The sequence below is a fragment of the Epargyreus clarus genome, unplaced genomic scaffold (assembly GCF_041222505.1).
Source record: "Epargyreus clarus isolate Ecla_fem2 unplaced genomic scaffold, WU_Ecla_fem_2.2 ptg000006l, whole genome shotgun sequence".
NCBI lineage: Eukaryota > Metazoa > Arthropoda > Insecta > Lepidoptera > Hesperiidae > Epargyreus > Epargyreus clarus.
Window position 1 is genome coordinate 5119404 of NW_027332214.1, and position 18275 is coordinate 5137678.

Sequence of the window (18275 nt, forward strand, 5' to 3'; positions counted from 1 at the left end):
GTAATGTATATACTTTTTAAACAAACAAATATTATTGAAAATGTCCTACGTTTCAGAAGCGGAAGAAGTGAATTTGTATCTTCACCGATGTTACAGACGCGTTCTTGATAAATAAACTTGAAGATACTATTTTTTCATAGACAATTACAATATCAACGTAAAATATTTTGCAATATATTTTAAAAGCATTAAAATGCTATTAATACATCTGTAAAACATTGTAGATAGATTACAAATGAGAAATAATACACAAATAAGTAAGACAAAAAATAAGAAAATGAAAAATTAAGTAATAAATAGCAATATTTTTTGAAGAAAAAAACCATATTAATTAATTTAATTGAATACTAAATATATTTTACAATATACATTTAATTTGAAGTGAAAATAAAGAGCAATGCGTAAAATATATTATCTGTATTACATAACAAACAAGTAGGGCTTGAATTAATGAATGAATTGTTATCTGTATTCCGTACTCAGTGTAGATACGTCGGGAAAGTAGCTTTCTAAATTTTTTGGCGTCTTTCTCGTCTTCAAAACAATAAATATTGAATACTTTAAAATATTAGTTCGTCTCCTATCCCAAATTACTCTGTTTATCATAAGAGAAAATATACTCAGCAAGTATCCGTTAGTAGAAGACTAATTAGAAAGCAACATGGAAGCACTGCTGACAGTTCCGCCATGAATGCAAAATAAATAGAAATTGTGAAGGATTTGATTTTATTTATTCGGATCAGTGTTTGTGATGCGCGAGCTTATGTTTCTGAGTGACAAAAACAGTTCACCCATAATGTGATGTTAATATCTTCATAACACTGAAAATAAGGCTAAAGGGCACGACTACGCAATGTAAGAAATTCATTCTAATTGTACTAATTACGCGATATTTACAATAAATGTACCAGTAATAACTAATCAATTGTCTACAATCGTTCTTATAGTGTAATCTGACTAAGTTATTATGTACTACTTTCAATAAATCCATTAACTAGTCTAGAAAAACGTATATTCATATCGTACAATAGTTATGCATTATTCATATATAATTGTTTATGTTTTTCCTATTGCAATTATTATATTTTAATGTCCGTAAATGCCAATAAATGCAGTTCAGTTGTAGTAGATTTAGGTTCAATCAATACGAATTTCATTTGACCTTTAATAGGATGTAAGTAATAATATAAGCTATTTATTGTTATAGACGCTGGAAGTTACTCGGTTGAGGCTAGAAACTTCACGATGTTGAGAGGGGGGCGTGGTGGCCGTCACAGTCCGGAGCTGTACCCCCACACCCTAAAGTGCTCCAACGCAAGTGACACAAGCTCTGCTTATAGTGGAAGTGACACCATGACTTCGGTTCACAGTTCTTTAGACATGGACATGGAAGTAGACCTGTCTGGGCTCCTCGAATCAATTGTTGATTCAGATGAAGAAGAGGATTTGGAAGAGAGCATGGACAGCTTCACAGTGCGTGATGCTGTCAGAGAATGCCTGGAGAAGGACCCAAGTGAAAGATCTGACGAAGATATTGAGATACTTTTGGAATTCACGCAGCATTTAAAAGCATTTACCAACATGACCCTGACTGTACGTAGAGCTCTGTGTGCTGTTATGGTGTTTGCAGTAGTTGAAAAAGCCGGAACAGTTGTTATGAATGATGGTGAGGAACATGACTCATGGTCAGTACTTGTAAATGGACAAGTTGGAATTGAGCATCAAAATGGTGAGATTGAGCACCTCAATGTTGGGGATAGCTTTGGAATGGCTGAGGCTACTCTTGAAAAACTATACCACAGAGGAGTTATGACAACCAGGTGTGATGATTGCCAATTTGTTTGTATCACACAATCAGATTATTATAGAATTTTGCACCAAGGTGAAGAGAATATCAGAAGACATGAGAATGAAAATGGAGTTGTTGTATTAGTCACAGAATTCAGAGGGGCAGCGGGTGAATCAGGTCATCAGCAAGGACATGTTGTTATAAGAGGAACACCTGAACATTTAATGCTTCAACTTGTTGAAGATAATTCTAGAGATTCCACATATGTTGAAGATTTTCTATTGACACATAGAACATTTATAGAAAGTCCTCTAGTTGTGGCAAAACAACTACTTGCCTGGTTCTCTGAACCATCTGTGAGAGACAAAGTAACCAGAGTGGTATTACTGTGGGTCAATAATCATTTTACAGATTTTGAGACAGATCCAACTATGTTGGAATTCTTAGAAAATTTTGAGACAGTATTGGAGCGTGAAAAGATGGAAAGCCAACTGAGACTATTGAATATTGCGTGTTCTGCAAAAGCAAGAACTAGGAGTGTGATATTATCTCGCTCCTCTAGAGATGAGCCTCTCAATTTTTCTATTTTGGGTGGCTATGAAAGAGGGTATGGTATCTATGTACTCAAAGTTGAAAAGCACTCTAAAGCTGAAGATGCAGGATTAAAAAGAGGTGATCAGGTCCTAGAAATTAATGGCCAATCCTTTCAACATGTAAGTCATGCGAAAGCAATGGAAATAATCACAGGATCCACACATTTAAGCATCACGGTCAAAAGTAATTTATTGGCATTTAAACAAATGCTTTTGATGCCAGAAAATTCTCCCAGACAGCGAGGATGCACTAATATGGTTCGCTGGCAGACTGACCCAAGGGCACGTTTGTCTACAGCAGAACTCACTGATGATCCTATTACATTGACATCAGTCATTCAATCTCCCACCAAGAAACCTCAACCATTAAACACTAAGAAAGAACCTCAAAAAGGTTTTAAATATACATTAGGTCATAAGAGACTACAGAAAGCTTTAATGAATCTAATTCCTAAAAACACAATTACGGATGGCATTCATGCAGATGATAGTATCCTTTCAAAATCAGATTCCCTTAATAAAGCAAACACCAGTACCTCATTCTATAATTCACACAGCAATCCAGATTTAATATCAATATGCTATGATGACTATCAGTCTTCTGATTATCCTGAACATGTTCTTAAAGTATATAGAGCTGATCAGACTTGTAAATATTTACTAGTTCACAAAGAGACAACAGCCAGAGAAGTAGTAATGCTTACTTTACGAGAATTTGGCATTACAGAGCCTAGTTCCCATTTTTCATTGTGTGAAGTATCTGTGTCTCAAGGAGGAATAATTAAACAGCACCGCTTGCCGGATCAATTGCAAAACCTTGCAGAACGTATTGGTCTTAGTTCACGATATTATTTAAAAACTAATGAGATTAGTGAAACATTAGTAACTGATGAAATGGCACCTGATCTACTAGGGGAGAGTGTTGTCCATTTTTTGCAACTCAATGCTGTAGAAGTTGCTGTTCAGTTGACTCTGCAAGATTTTTGCATATTTCGGCAAATCGAAAGCACGGAGTATGTAGACGACTTGTTCGAATTGAAGAGCAGATATGGCACACCTATGTTATCACAATTTGCTGGACTTGTGAACAAAGAAATGTTCTGGGTAGTCACTGAAGTGGTCAATGAACAAAACATAGTTCGACGTTCGAAAATAATTAAACAGTTCATCAAAGTTGCGCGACATTGTAAAGAATGCAAGAATTTCAATTCTATGTTTGCTATAACTTCTGGATTGGGACATGCCGCCGTATCCAGATTAAGAATGACCTGGGAAAAATTACCAACCAAATATGCAAAACTGTTTTCAGATTTACAGGCGTTAATGGATCCCTCAAGGAACATGTCTAAATATCGACAATTAGTGACAACTGAGCAAGGACGAGCGCCAGTAATTCCTTTTTATCCAGTTGTTAGGAAAGATCTTACATTTATTCATCTTGGAAATGACACCAAAGTAGAAGGAATGGTTAATTTCGAAAAATTAAGAATGATTGCCAAGGAAGTAAGGACTCTAACAAATATGTGTAGTTCCCCATACGATTTTTTAACTTTGTTGGAATTAGGAAAGCAACCTCCTTCGAATGCTATGGTAGCTTTAAATCAACTAAACACTGGAGTGCAACAAGGTCAAGTTACTGTAAAAAGACGAAAAAAGTCTGCTAATGTTCCCAATCATAAGAAAATGTTTGAGGAAGCCCAAATGGTTCGACGCGTTAAAGCGTATTTAAATCGTATGCATGTGGAAACTGACGAAGAGCGCCTTCATGCACTTTCGTTAGAATGTGAGGGTTCTGGACCTGCGCCAACCATGACGCGTCGTCGACATCCCTCCCCCTCATTGTCTACCACCAGTAGCGCTTCGTCAGCTAGCGAAAGTAAAAAGAGTTTTGCAGGAAACAAATTTGGCGCTGCCTCGCCACAAGCTGTTAGAAAGCTCTTAGCATTATCAGAGCCAGCTAAAACGAGACCTCATCAGCCCAGACCACCGCCATCGGGACCTTCCCCTTGCTCTCATAGACGCGACGGACCCGGTCCAGGCATCTGCTGCTCTCGTGCTGCTCATGAGAGATCTCATTCAGATACACCAACTCCTATGCCAGTAGACTTGTCGGCTGAAAGCAGCAGTGTAACGTCGTTAGTTAACTTGCCATTACGGAAGACTGGATCGGCGACTTCGAGCGACAGCGGCCATGGGTCTTGTACAACGACCAATAGTGTACGGCCGGTACCCCCACCAAGAATGCCACAAGCACCTTACACGCTTGTTTCGCAAGTGGCACGCTTAGAACGACTTAGCCGTGCACATTCTCATGAGGGAGTAACGGGCAACGTACGGACATATGATTATTATCACGATGCGCCCGACGACGAAGACGACGATCAACAGGTGTCAGCTGTTTGAAGTTTTAATACTCTAATTGATTAGATTTCTATTCATATAGTTCATTTTGTAATCTCACTTGACGAATAGAGAGCACGAGTTATATACAATTTTTTCTTATAATTATTATCGATATCTTGTATGTAACCCTTTTGATTAAGTTTAAAGACTGTATTATTTTAAAGTTAAGAACATGTCCTAGTGTTACATAGTATAAAATTACATGTAAGCCATGCCTCTATTATAATTATTATTATTACTAAATATAACGTGACCCACCAGTTTCCAGTTATATCTAGAGATGTTTGATGTACCAATGATGGGTGAATTGCATGTACTCACCTCTGGTATTTTCTACATTCCGTTTTTTGTATATTATTTTTATAATTGCGATTATTTATAATATGCAACTTAGACCAAATAATAATTAATGTACCTTTTAATATTTACGATTCAGATTGTTTTTTATTTTAATTAATTGTATAATTTAGTGATTTTGGTAGCTTTGTGGACCAATAATAAGTTGGAATATTAAGTCTTATGGTAGCAGTTTGAGATATGTTTATATTATGATTTTAATTATTCTAATTGTATATAATAAAACTAATAATTTGGTACTTCACCCATTGTTTATTTAAAGTCACATTTGGTACCTATGTTTACAATGACAATTGAATATTAATATAATTCACAAATTTATTCTTGTCAGAGGTTTTGTAAATCTCATTAGCTAATATAAAACATTACTATGAAATATTTGTATTATTATTACCGCAAAACCAAGGGTCAAGATAAACGTGTTATTCATATCACATGTCACATTCTGCATGCTTCATTATGTAACATTAAGTGGGAAAAACAACTACATTTCACTTCCCTTGCCGTCTTATTAGATTATTCGTAATATATATATTTATATCAATTTATGTACAATAATCAAGTAGGATTGCAACAACTCACAAATATTTATAAACCCATTGAAAGAGTTCATATTTTTTTATTTGAAATTTAGCATCAACGAAAATATTATAAACAAAACACTAGTGTATTCTACATGTAACTTGTTGATAGCAATAATTTATTAAAATCTCTTATAAATAGTTTATAAAAGTAGAGAATTAGAAAAAGATGACTTACATATTATAACAATGATATTAATATAATTATAATAACTAGGTTGCAACCCTACTTTACCATTTTTATATACAATACGTAGGCAAACTTATTAATTGTAAATGCAAAATATATCACATATTATAAATATAATGTTTACTATCTAAACTGAGCAATGTAATCAGCTTCAAGTGGATGCAAATTGGGAGCTGGTATCACCAGACTGTGCAATGGCGGGCCTAGTTCGCAAGTCTGCATATCATTTAATGACTTCACAACTATCCTTTGATCTGGAGCACCAACTCTTGACAGACCTATTGCCAAGTGGTCTTTGTTTAAACCTGAAACAGAAATATATTGCTTACTCGTACCATGACAAAAAATATGTGTTATGTGCAAATTTACGAACAGATATTTATTCTAAAACAAGTATTGTGTGATTCTAAAAAAATATTTTTAATTATTGACTTACTAAGTTAAAGTTTTAAATAAATCCTTATAATATGTAATCTAATTAAAGTTGCAAGTTTCGTTCCAAACCAGACCACAGAAGTTATTGAAAAAGGGTAGCAAATTTAATTCAATCTGTTATTAGATGCCTGTTATACCTAATATTCATGAACCTTGTAGTCCAAATAATTTTAATTTTATATTGATAAAGTTGATCAATTGTGCAAGTAAACGATAACATAAACTGTGAATTGGAATTTTGTGTGCCTAATCAAGTAACTGTCAGTAACTTTAAATTAATTAAAATTTTTAATGCTCATATTTACTATATAAAATACAATTTTTAAAATAAGTCTAATTGCATCTACCTGCATTTTTAGAAACTACCGACTGGACTGTTTTAAACAGAACTTATCTTAAAAGACAAAATAAAATGTGTATGGGGATGGGGATGCAATGTAGACTTGCAACAATACTCATCAATATTCTTGACAACATTTTAAGGCGTTTTTTTGCGCTGATACAGATAGGATTTTAATATTTTAACAGTAACAATAAAATTAAATATTGTCTCAGCCTTGCAGAAAAAAATATATCTATAATAGAAACAGATTGAATATGGTAACTGTGGTAGTAATGCAGCTAGATTTTGTATTAAATAAAATGCAGTGAAATAGTCCTAAATATATCTGGCTTTAGATGTAATATAAGTTAGTTATATTACCTATAGATAAATTATATTTATTTATGTAATTGTTATATTTGTAATATACCACATCACAACTGTCAATAATTGCTTAAGTAAACATAGCTTGTACCTTTACTGTTCTTAAATCATTACATCTTTTAACTTAAAAATTGTTTGCTTTCAATATTACACATACATATTTATTATAACCCTAATTAAATTATACCTAATATTTAAAATATTTTCAAAAAGAATGTCTTCAGTTAGGCACCATCTCAATCTTTATGAAAAATTTACAACAACAATAGACTGTATATATTTCAGATACACTTTTTAAGAAAAGTGAAGTGATTTTTACACGCTTTTTATTAGCTTCACCTGTATGTTTGTATGTTTGTAACCAACTTCTTTGGGCGCGATTTTGACCCACTTTAAACGGCCAGATTTCGTTCAAACTTTGTAGATTTATTTCACAATTATACTATTTACTGTTCCTTAATTGATTCCTAGATTCATTTAGATATTCTACTTTTTAGTTAATTTTATCATAAAAGCGTGTTTTTTAGTTTTTTGAACTATATTTATTATTATTTACCATATGTTTGGTTGGTTACAGGTGTCCAATGGTTCATTTTATGGATGGATGTTTCATTGTTTCACTTTCAAGAAAAGAAATTTGTAGAATTACCTTCATCTGGCTTATTCTCTATTATCTGGACCAATTGGTAGGCGGCTTCTTTCACACTCATGAATTTGGGATCCATGTACTGTCGAACTTTCTTCGTTAAGGATTCTTCAGTAGGTTCCTTTACTTTAATATCTGTATTGAAAAGAAAGGAATTTTTAGGTTGAAATATAAGTTATCTATAATGTAACACAGTAATCTGGTTTAATGTATGTATGTACACACACTTAGTAGAAATACTATCTGAATGTAGTGAATTACTACATTTGTTGAATTAAGTTAACATATAGGTATTGTCTCTGATGCCTTAGTAGTCAGTTTTGACATCTCCAATCTTTTGGCTTTGACATAATCCAATAAAAAAAATTGAAATTAAATCAAGATCTATGGTTTTTGAAAGAATAAAGGTCATAAATTAATGAGTATACACATGCAGCAATCAGTTGAATCGAAAATTGCCCAATATTGGAGATTTGGATAACTGGGGGGTGCCAAATTAGTCATGGTCTAATGTACATATATAGAGTGTTCAACTGATCCTTCAAAAAACATACCTAGGAGACAAAGAGTGTGTAAGTTTCTTGAAAAGTTGCCAATTATTTTCTCAAAGAAACTATCCGGCTTCCATGCATCAGTCCAATATGGTATAGACACTGTCTCTCCAAAGTTGTACAGTTGCAAGCCACAGCAGCTAACAGCATTCATTATGGATGCATTATGTATTATCTGAAAACAGCATAAATTAAATACGATTACAATGATGCTGTGTTAATAAAGAACTTATTCATAAAATAAAAAACAAAGTTACAGTATGTCTCAATTGGGGAGTTACTACTATTTCAGGTGTAAAGTGCAGTTCTTCCAATTTTATGATAGGTTCTGGATGTCGATGCTTGCAGATATATGTATGAGATTACCATATTAGTCCTCAGGAGTTGCAATGTATCTGTGATTGGCATTAGGTGGATCCCTATGGATCTCTATGGATTTAGATAGAGATATCTATGGACAGTAGTGACCACTATATGAAAACCTTGCAATGTTCACTCTATAGTCTAATATCTCTTTCCAACATCCATGGGTGAATATATACCTGTGTCTCAACACCAAATTCCTTGGCACGTAGAAGCATGTCAGTGTGTGTGGTGGCACCCAAAGGATCCCCGACAACTAATAATGCTATGTTTTTATCCTTAGCCTCTTTAAGGATCTCATCTATACTGCTTTCACAGAGCTCTCGATCTGCTACAATTAATGGTCTCCCATAAAAATCCTCCTGTAATAAAAATATAACATATTTTTTTATAAAATTGCATTTACAAAAAAATATATTTTTTAATTTTTTTTATCTACACTAATATTATAAAGAGGAAAACTTTGTTTGTTTGTTTGGTTGTAATGAATAGTCTCAAAAACTACTGGACCGATTTTAAAAAATCTTTCACCATTCGAAAGCTACATTATCTACGAGTACATAGGCTATATTTTATATGAATTATATTTGATAAGTAGATTTTGAGGCGGTACAAAGTTTGCCGGGTCAGCTAGTGTAAAATAAAACCTTTTTGGTGCCTACCTACCTAACCTGAGAAAAGTTTATAAGAAAAATTACTCGTTATTTAGAAGAAAGTAAAAAAATCGTCCATAATACATTGATTACATACTATGATGTATAGAGCCAAAATATTTACCAAAACCTCTTTTCCAACTGTAAGTATTGAAGTATAACCTTCCAAATAAACCTTATCACATGTTTTGATTGTTTCAAGTCCCCTCACTGTTATGTCTTTAGCATCACCTAAACCCAAACCAATTAAATAAAACATATTGTTATTTAGTACTAATCTTAACTTTTCACAACGTTCTATACAAAATAATGATATCAAAACATATAATTCCTATAAGAAAAATTATATGTACAAGCATTCAAAAGAAACGTTGTGTATAGTCATAGACTAAACTATAAAGTACAAAATAAACTGGAAACCACAGAGTATCTTTCACTTCTATTATCATAAACAGCTGATTTATTTAGATGTACGTCAAACATCCGCGAGAAAGGCTAATTTGTGTGTTTATTAGAAACATAAAGTATGCCTTGTTGTGCATTACGCTATTGTAAATCGCGTTACGGTAAACAAATCGAACAGAATCTCAGTTTATTTTCGTAAGTATTTTTTTATATTTAATCTACAATTATTATAATACCCCACATAATCATGCCATTATTCGAATAAACGCCCTCTATTGTGGGATAGGAACAATGCGTATATTATATTTGTAGTGATGTGTAACATTTTTAGCCAATAATAAATAATAGATTTTTGTTTAATAATTGCAGTGGCTATATAATAGAGTTGTTACTATCGATGAAAATATGTTAATAAAGTGCTATTTTGTTAATAACATGGAAATTTAAATTTTAAATTGCATATATTTGATTTTATGTTTTCATTATTATAGATTTCCATCAGGTGATGTTGAAACACAAGACATTTGGGTACAGTTTGTCCGAGTAGAACGCAGTGAAGAAAATTGGTTTCCATCCTCGGCGTCAAAATTATGTTCAAAGCATTTTAAAGGCGAGAACATGTACCGCGGAAAAACTGGGCGGATAATGTTAAAAAAGGGATCAATACCATGTACTACAATTGAAGTAAGTTTTAGGCTCCACGCATTATAGCACGTTGATACATCGGTTTTACGAATAGATTGATCGATAAATATTCTGTTGTAAAAGTCTGTGGATTCTATAAATCCTAAAATACCATGCCACAAAGATGGTTAAGTTACTCAAACGTTGCATTTGGCTAACATTAAATACAATTAGAAAAAAAATAGCATTAATTGAAATCCTTAAATTTATGTTTTGTATAATTTCAGAATCAAGTAACAAACTCCGTGGCAGTCAAAGCTACACCATTAGGTGTGGTGGAATCAGATTCTGGTTCCACATTTGACAGTTCAAGAAAAGCAGCATTGAAAATATATCAAGCACCTAGATTAGAACAGCAAAATAGACATCATCAGATTACAATTAAAAAATTGGGCCGACAAAACAAATATTTAAAAAATAAAATATTGCGTTTAAAAGATTCCGTAAGGCATTTACAAAAAAAGTTTAATATTCAAAAAAACGTCATTAAATCACTTAAAGCGTGTATAGAAAGCCAGTATTTAAATAATCATCATAATTAGATCAACTTGTATTAAATTCCCCTTAACACTTCATTATTATTTGCCAGTTGCGTACACACGTATGCTAGAAAGTGTTATTGGTGTTATGATAATGTATTTCTACACAAACGAACATCATGAATGTGTCGTGTAATCACACGAAAGAAATTAACAACTTGATCTCAATTCACCACAGACGCTTAAATGTATAATATAGACGTATGGGTGAGCTTTCGACTGAAATGAGTGTCTGAATAAACTGCTAATAAATCGTTCATTGTATTAATAATTATTATCTATAATATAATATTAACTCTGATATAAGTATAATGGTACATGACTTAGCAGGACAGAAATATTTTGGCAACAAAACAAGGTAATTTTAAAGGCATCTCAGATTTATTAATTAATTTTATTAAAAAGATCGCAATTTTCACGTTAAAATCGATTCTTCAAATAATCGATCTCAGCTCAGATCGACAATGGACATCCCTACTGTCATCTCTTATCTTTGATTTGCATCTGTCAGCCACTAGCTTTGATACAATGGGTTTATATTTTGTAAAATGAAAATGTTAATGTTTTAGAAATAATCGATTGTATTTATTTAATTGTTTTTATTTAAGAGTAAGATTAATTTTCCCACAAACGAACACTGATAACTCAGAAATGATTTCAAGAAAGGGTCAGAAAGCTATAAACGAAGGCGTCGTTGGCAAATATGTGAAAAAGGATACACCTCCGGACTTGCCAAGTAAGTACGACAGTTGAACAGTTCACGAGTTGACTTTTTGTGAGAAGCTGCTTAGCCGTTGCCTATTTATTGTACTATCAAACTTCAATATTATAAATATATATAAAGTGGTAGGAATTGTTTACATGTCCATAATAATATTGAATTCTACTGGAATAATTGCATTACTTTATGTTTTATTAGAAGGCTGTGTTATTTCAAATTAAATCAAGATATTTCTCGGCAGTTAAAACTTAGGTGACTAGTAAGATGTAATGAATTTCCATTTTTTCAGTAATAAATGTTTGGACGACAGGCAACAATAGACGGCCACGTAGCCAGCCCTTCGCGGCTAGCGATGGCCACTCACAGAGCATTGAAAACAAGTTCGGTAAAGCTCAAACGATGAGTGGCCATGCAGGCAAATACACTCCCAGTGAATCAGTGCCCAACTTAGCACACAGGTATAAATTAAGTAGATATTATAAGTTGTTTATTATGTTTTAAACAATAATTTCAAAGATGGTAGAACTCTTTGTGATACACCACAGGCCTCACCAGCTTAGTCCGCAGGGGTAGCGGCGCATCTGTGGCTGACCTCAGGTAGCAATATCTAATCCTCTCTGGGGTTGATTACACATGTCCATGGGCCACAGTAGCCACTTACCATCAGATGGACTGCATGCTCGTCTGCTACTTCTATATTGTTATAAAAAAAGGTCCCTAGTTTCTGCCTTATAACACCAGGGTAGACCAGTGTGGAACTGTTGTGTTTTGGGTTATTTGTATGATATGTGAGAATTACTTATATCCTTATTCCTCATTAGGTAGCAATGTCTTTGTAGCCAACCTAAGATCGGGTAGTCGGATCCTAGTTGAGGTTGAATATGGATGTCTAAAAATAGCAGTGGCTCCTTACAATCTGATGGACTGCATGGTCATTTGCTAGGTTTAAAAGATACATTAAACATATGGCAGTTCGATGAAGCATGTTTTCAACAACCATATATTTCACAGATTTGCCAGCTTGTCAACAAGTAGTGATGCTGCCAGTACATCTAGCAACTACAATTCCCAATATCATTTGGATGCAAATTTGGTGAGTTTGCGCTATCAATTCAATTTGTCTTATGAGTAGTGTCTATGAATAATTTTATACTTCCAACTTGTCACATACTTTGATAGTCATAACTACTGGTAAGTACATAAGTAATGTTAACATTATGTTTTAGGCTTCACATTCAACGTTGATTGAAATAGACGACTCATTCAGCAGACAAACTAGCCACAGATATTATAGGCAGCAACAAGAAGACCCCATATATCAAAATCAGCAACAGGTATATTGCATCAACAGAGACCTAAGTAACACATGACGACTTTATGCAGCTATTCACGAAAAGACTGCAATAAGTCCCGTCACCCCCTGCTCTACCCTTTACTTTATATTGAACTTTACAATCACGCATAAATTGCTATAAAGACGCGTGATAATGCATTATTGTATTGCTGCAAAAGGTCAACATGTGTTACCACGTGACCTATTTAATATTTTAAGACTATTAACACTCATATAAATAAATAAATAAATAATAATATTATACAATGTTATGGGATGAATATATGCTTTATAGTCTGTTTGTACGGGATGATGTCTTTGTCAAGCTAAAAAATCCCACTATAGATTAAAAAATAAATAAAGACTATTAACACATAACTCATTAAAAGTAGAACAACTCCCTGTGATTTGATATAGCACCATTAACACATTTAAGCTGTACTTGTTTTCTAGCAGCAGTGTATTATTTCTATATTTTTAGTACTGAAAGTAGCAATACATATATTCTAGCTTGAGGTACGACTCCTATTCAATTGTATAAGTATGAAAATTAAAAATACATGTTAAATAAAATGAGATATTATGATCTGAAGGTTCAGCAGCAAAAACAACAACACTACAGTTCCAGAGAGTCGAGCATGCCACGCATATCATCCAACTTGAGTTTGTCGCCGCGATTACATCCCCCATCTCCTCACTCCATTCGCCTCCATTGTACTGACTGTAAGTTGAAGTTATTTACTGACTGTATGTAGGTTTTAGTTTTTTTCTTATAGTATTACAATAACAAGCAAGCAAGCAAAGTCAACGAGCTTTATTATTGGTGGTAAATGGTTACTGCTACCTAACAACATCTGTCACAAACTTCATAAAGATTAGGTTCTAGCAGAAACCAATCATAGATGTGTTGTCACTCTTGAGGATTAAAATAATTGCCTCATGGGTAACTCACCTGACATTGAAACCCTTCCACTGAAATTCTGAGCTGCACTCTAAAAATGGGCATAAAAGTTGCACCTTCCTGGTAGTAGCAAACTAGCTCTACCACTATTCTCCACGTAAACTAAACGCTAAAACGAGCAATGATTCTGTTACATACATACAGGTCAAGCTAATAAAAGCGTGGTAATAAAACGATTATGGGCGTAGAAGGTGGTAGAACCTTTTGTGGTTCGACTCCAGCGTCACCACCGCCACACCTATTTCTACCTAATAACAGCAGTGTTAGGCGCTGTTGTGTTCCGGTTTGAAGGGTGTGGTAAGGGAAACATACTTTTCCGAGGCGTTCCAGCTTAGTCCTCAGGGGTAGCGGCGCATCTGTGGCCGACCTCAGGTAGGAATATCTAATCCTATCTGGGGTGGATTACAGATGTCCATGGGCGGCAGTAGCCGCTTACCATCAGGTGGACTGCGTGCTCGTCTGCTACTCCTATATTATAAAAAAGAGGCATTTTAACACTTTGTCTCTTTAACTACTAAACTTAAGTATTATAATTAAATGTAATATTTTTACACAGCGTATACAACTGGCAGTCAATCATCTCCAATATACTCCAACTACGTCAACACATCTGTGCTTCCATATCACAATAAGGGTCCCAGTAACAACATGATATCATCTAGTCAAGGTATGTATGATTTTGTTTATAGTTTTCATTTTCACATGTTACAAATTGTAATAATATATTACTACATTTTTTGGGGATGCAATGATTGTGTGATATGAGCCTTGTTTATACAAAATATTCTGGTAGCCAAATTCTGTGCTTAATAAAATTTATTCACTTGAATCCAAATTTAAGGGTAAAGTAAAAATACAAGCTTTTAGTAATTTAAATAAGTCTACAGAATTTTTACAAAGTGAAAGAATTGAAACTCTCAAATGTTTTTTGATAAAAAACTTACCATGCATAATGATTGATGACTGAAATTCAACAGAACTGTATAACTCTTCAAGAGATGGTGTGGCTCATATCCTGAATCATGCTATCGATACAAGCTTTAAAATAATAGACTTACCACAACTAACCACAATCGCCTAGCCTGGCTGGATATACCCTTTACTGACAACAAATATATGAACAGCTTCTGACGAATGCGAGTTGCCGCTGCCGCCGGGCTGGTCGGCGGACCGCACACTACGTGGTCGCCGCTACTACATGGACCACAACACGCAAACCACTCACTGGACGCACCCGCTGGAGAGCGTGCCACAACCCTGGCAGCGGGTCTCCACGCCGCACCATGGCGTTTATTATTTCAAGTAAGTTGTTTTATTTATTTTCAAAAATTGTTTATTATCAAGAATGCAGTAGTATAGGACATATTGTGTGGAAGTAACGTTTTACCTGACGTCAATTATAAAGATATGTTAATTATATGTATATGGCATGTATATTGTAGGACATGAAATATTATGTATGTTTTTTCAGTGAAATCACTCATCAAACTACATATGCCCATCCCTGTTTGGTTGGAGGATGCTATTTAGTGAGCCCTCTGGTACCGACACTTGTGCCGCCTTACTTGCTCGAAGAAATACCACATTGGCTGATAGTTTACTCAAAAGGTAATTAGATCATTCATGCTATAACATTTTATATGGAAAAACTTATAAAACAAATATTATGCTTATACTAAAGATGGATAAAACTATAATTTTCGGTTTCCTGATGAATTTGTTAAGATGTTGTTAGAAACAATATTTTGAATACATGGAAGGTCGAAAAAACTTGCTTATTTAACCAAGTTTAAGATGACATTTCATCTTCTAAAGGTTTGAAACTATTTTGTTTTGTTAAACAGCTGATCAAGAATTGGACCACAAGTTGCGTTGGAACATGTTCCGGTTGAGCGAACTGGATTGCTACTCCGACATGTTGACACGCCTCTACAAGCAAGAGCTGCAACTCATTGTGATGAAATATGAGCGATACAGGTATGCTAATATAATTGATATGCTATTACAAAGAATAAACGTCAAACAAAAGCATAAGTACTGTAAGGGTTACAATAAAATAATTTGTGAATAGTTTTATGTTGTGAAAAAATGATTTATAGTTCATAAAATTATTTAATTTTAATTTTTGTAGTAGTAGTATATGGTGAACCACATTTATAACCATTTAAAAAAGGAAATAGGAGCTTTCTTTCACAGAGTCTTGATCCTTTTTACACGCTTTTTATTAGCTTCACCTGTATGTTTGTATGTTTGTTTGTATGTTTGTTTGTATGTTTGTAACCGACTTCTTTGGGCGCGATTTTGACCCACTTTAAACGGCCAGATTTCGTTCAAACTTTGTAGATTTATTTCACAATTATACTATTTACTGTTCCTTAATTGATTCCTAGATTCATTTAGATTTTCTACTTTTTAGTTAATTTTATCATAAAAGCGTGTTTTTTAGTTTTTTGAACTATATTTATTTTTACAGCATATTAATCAATATATCTTCTTCATATATAAATACTATCTGACCCGTTTTTTAATGTTCAGTGTGAACAACCCTTATCTCTTAGGGGTATGAAAAATAGGTAGTAGTCAATTCTCAACCCTACTGAATATGCATATAAAATTGGGTGAAAATTGGTGAAGCCATTTTAGAGGAGTGCGGTAACTAACATTGTGACATGAGAATTTTATATATAAGATGAATCAAAAGTCTGTATTTGATTTGATTAATATTTATTTATATATAAGTAAATATAGAATATAGAGTATTATTTAGAGTAGAAAATACTGAAGGTAACATAAGTATCTCATTGGTCCATGTGTAGGTTGTCCCTGTAGTTCCGGGACCAGAATAGGGCTACGGTATCCCCTGCCTGTCGTAAGAGGCGACTAAAAGGGGGCTTCCGGGGTGGCGAACGGCAAGAGTGGGAGCTCGAACCGCCCGGCCAGCAACCCCGGGATGGACGGCGGTATGTGTGGTCGCATACCGTCGTGAACACCAGATGGTGTGGTGAGTTTCAAGCTCACCTGGGCGGAGCCCGACGGGGCAACGCGCCAAGTGGACTCCGGTTGCTTTCCGTTGGAGATCCCGGAGTCCTCTACGCAGCGCCGAGGACGGCCACCGGGGGGGTTTTAGTGCGGTAAGAATCCCACATAACCCCGTGCCGCTCCCACGGCATAGGGTACCTTTTGAAGGTTTCCCCCTCGTCAACAAAAAAAAAAAAAAAAAAGAAATGGTCCATGTGTAGGTTCTCATAATGGATTTTCTGCTTTCGATTCCTATAACGAAATTGATGATTCTTCTAGAGTAGTTGATTAAGAACATATGCCCATAAACATGTCTAAACTAAGAGCCACATTACTATGTCAATAAAGGGCTCCTTTTAAATAATGTTTGTATTGTTCAATAAATATAAAACCATTGTTACAGATCGGCTTTATTGCAAGAATTGGAGCGGAGGAGGCATGCAGTGGCATGTCATGCACACTCAAATTATTGAATATATAACAATTTGCCTTATTGAGCTGTGATCCTAATGTTAAGATGTCTAACATGCTGTTAAATAATATATTATTTGTAACATGTGCCTTGCAATTGTCCTCTATTTGTAATTTTATATAAAGTAATAAATATTTTTGTAATAAAATATTATATGTATGAGTTGCCTTTTATTTTGAATACAGATGAAGGATTTCCAAACAATTGGTATACTTTGGTTGTTTGATTTAGATTCTGCATAATAATGATTGATATACATATTTTTAAGAGAAGCATGGAAACACTTTCTTGCAAAGTATGTCTCCTTTACCACACTTTTCAAACCAGAACACAGCAGTAGTTTTAACCATGATGCTATGAGGAAATAGATGTGGCGATTGTGCTGCTGGAGTCAAACCACAAAGGGTTTTACCACCTTCATGATACCAGCACACTGATCACTTTAGCCTTATGGTGCTACTGACAGAGACCATTCTTTGCTCATTTCTATAATCTGGCCTAAGAGAGAGCTAGAGAGAATGATGAAAAAAGTATCAATAGAATATATAGAATTAAGCAAAATATAGAAAAAAATGTAATCCAGTGTACTACATTTATTTATTTTAATTTACATATTAACAATTAACAAAGAAAATACAATCTGCCATAAAGTAGTGTAGTGGACTATACTCCAGGAGAGCCCCTTGCTCTGAACTATGACATAAAGGTTATAGTTATACTGACACGCTAATTATTTTCTTTAAGTGTCTCTTTGTGCACATTGTCCTGTTTACTTTTTTCTTTACTAACTTCCCCCTCTATAATATCATATTCATCAACTTTTGTAAAACCTTTAATCCTGTACACTTTAGCATTTTTTATTCCTAAAGTTTGGG

General features: G+C 34.1%; 3 protein-coding genes across 4 annotated transcripts; 2 read left to right on the forward strand and 1 right to left on the reverse strand.

Annotated features, from left to right (window-relative positions):
* The first annotated feature begins 458 nt into the window (after positions 1–458).
* On the forward strand, positions 459–7185 carry PDZ-GEF (PDZ domain-containing guanine nucleotide exchange factor). Its single transcript, XM_073073768.1, has 2 exons — positions 459–855; positions 1208–7185. The coding sequence occupies exon 2, from the start codon at positions 1246–1248 to the stop codon at positions 4783–4785; it is 3540 nt and encodes a 1179-aa protein (XP_072929869.1). The 5' UTR covers positions 459–855; positions 1208–1245; the 3' UTR covers positions 4786–7185.
* Positions 5375–9668, reverse strand: Dph5 (diphthine methyl ester synthase). Of its 2 annotated transcripts, none has more exons than XM_073073780.1 (5): positions 9392–9668; positions 8794–8976; positions 8255–8426; positions 7713–7835; positions 5375–6242 (listed from the first exon to the last, which is right to left on the reverse strand). In XM_073073780.1, the coding sequence occupies exons 1-5, from the start codon at positions 9524–9526 to the stop codon at positions 6037–6039; spliced, it is 819 nt and encodes a 272-aa protein (XP_072929881.1). In that variant the 5' UTR covers positions 9527–9668; the 3' UTR covers positions 5375–6036. The 2 variants fall into 2 exon arrangements, with proteins under 2 accessions (XP_072929881.1, XP_072929880.1); XM_073073779.1 differs by having other exon boundaries at positions 5375–6218; positions 7704–7835; positions 9392–9666.
* A 1674-nt stretch (positions 9669–11342) lies between these two features.
* On the forward strand, positions 11343–17559 carry sav (scaffold protein salvador). The gene is made up of 10 exons (XM_073073777.1): positions 11343–11631; positions 11906–12074; positions 12628–12709; positions 12843–12950; positions 13543–13672; positions 14467–14577; positions 15035–15212; positions 15382–15518; positions 15755–15887; positions 17332–17559. Exons 1-10 carry the CDS (start codon positions 11547–11549, stop codon positions 17399–17401), a joined length of 1203 nt encoding a protein of 400 aa, XP_072929878.1. The 5' UTR covers positions 11343–11546; the 3' UTR covers positions 17402–17559.
* Positions 17560–18275: the final 716 nt, after the last annotated feature.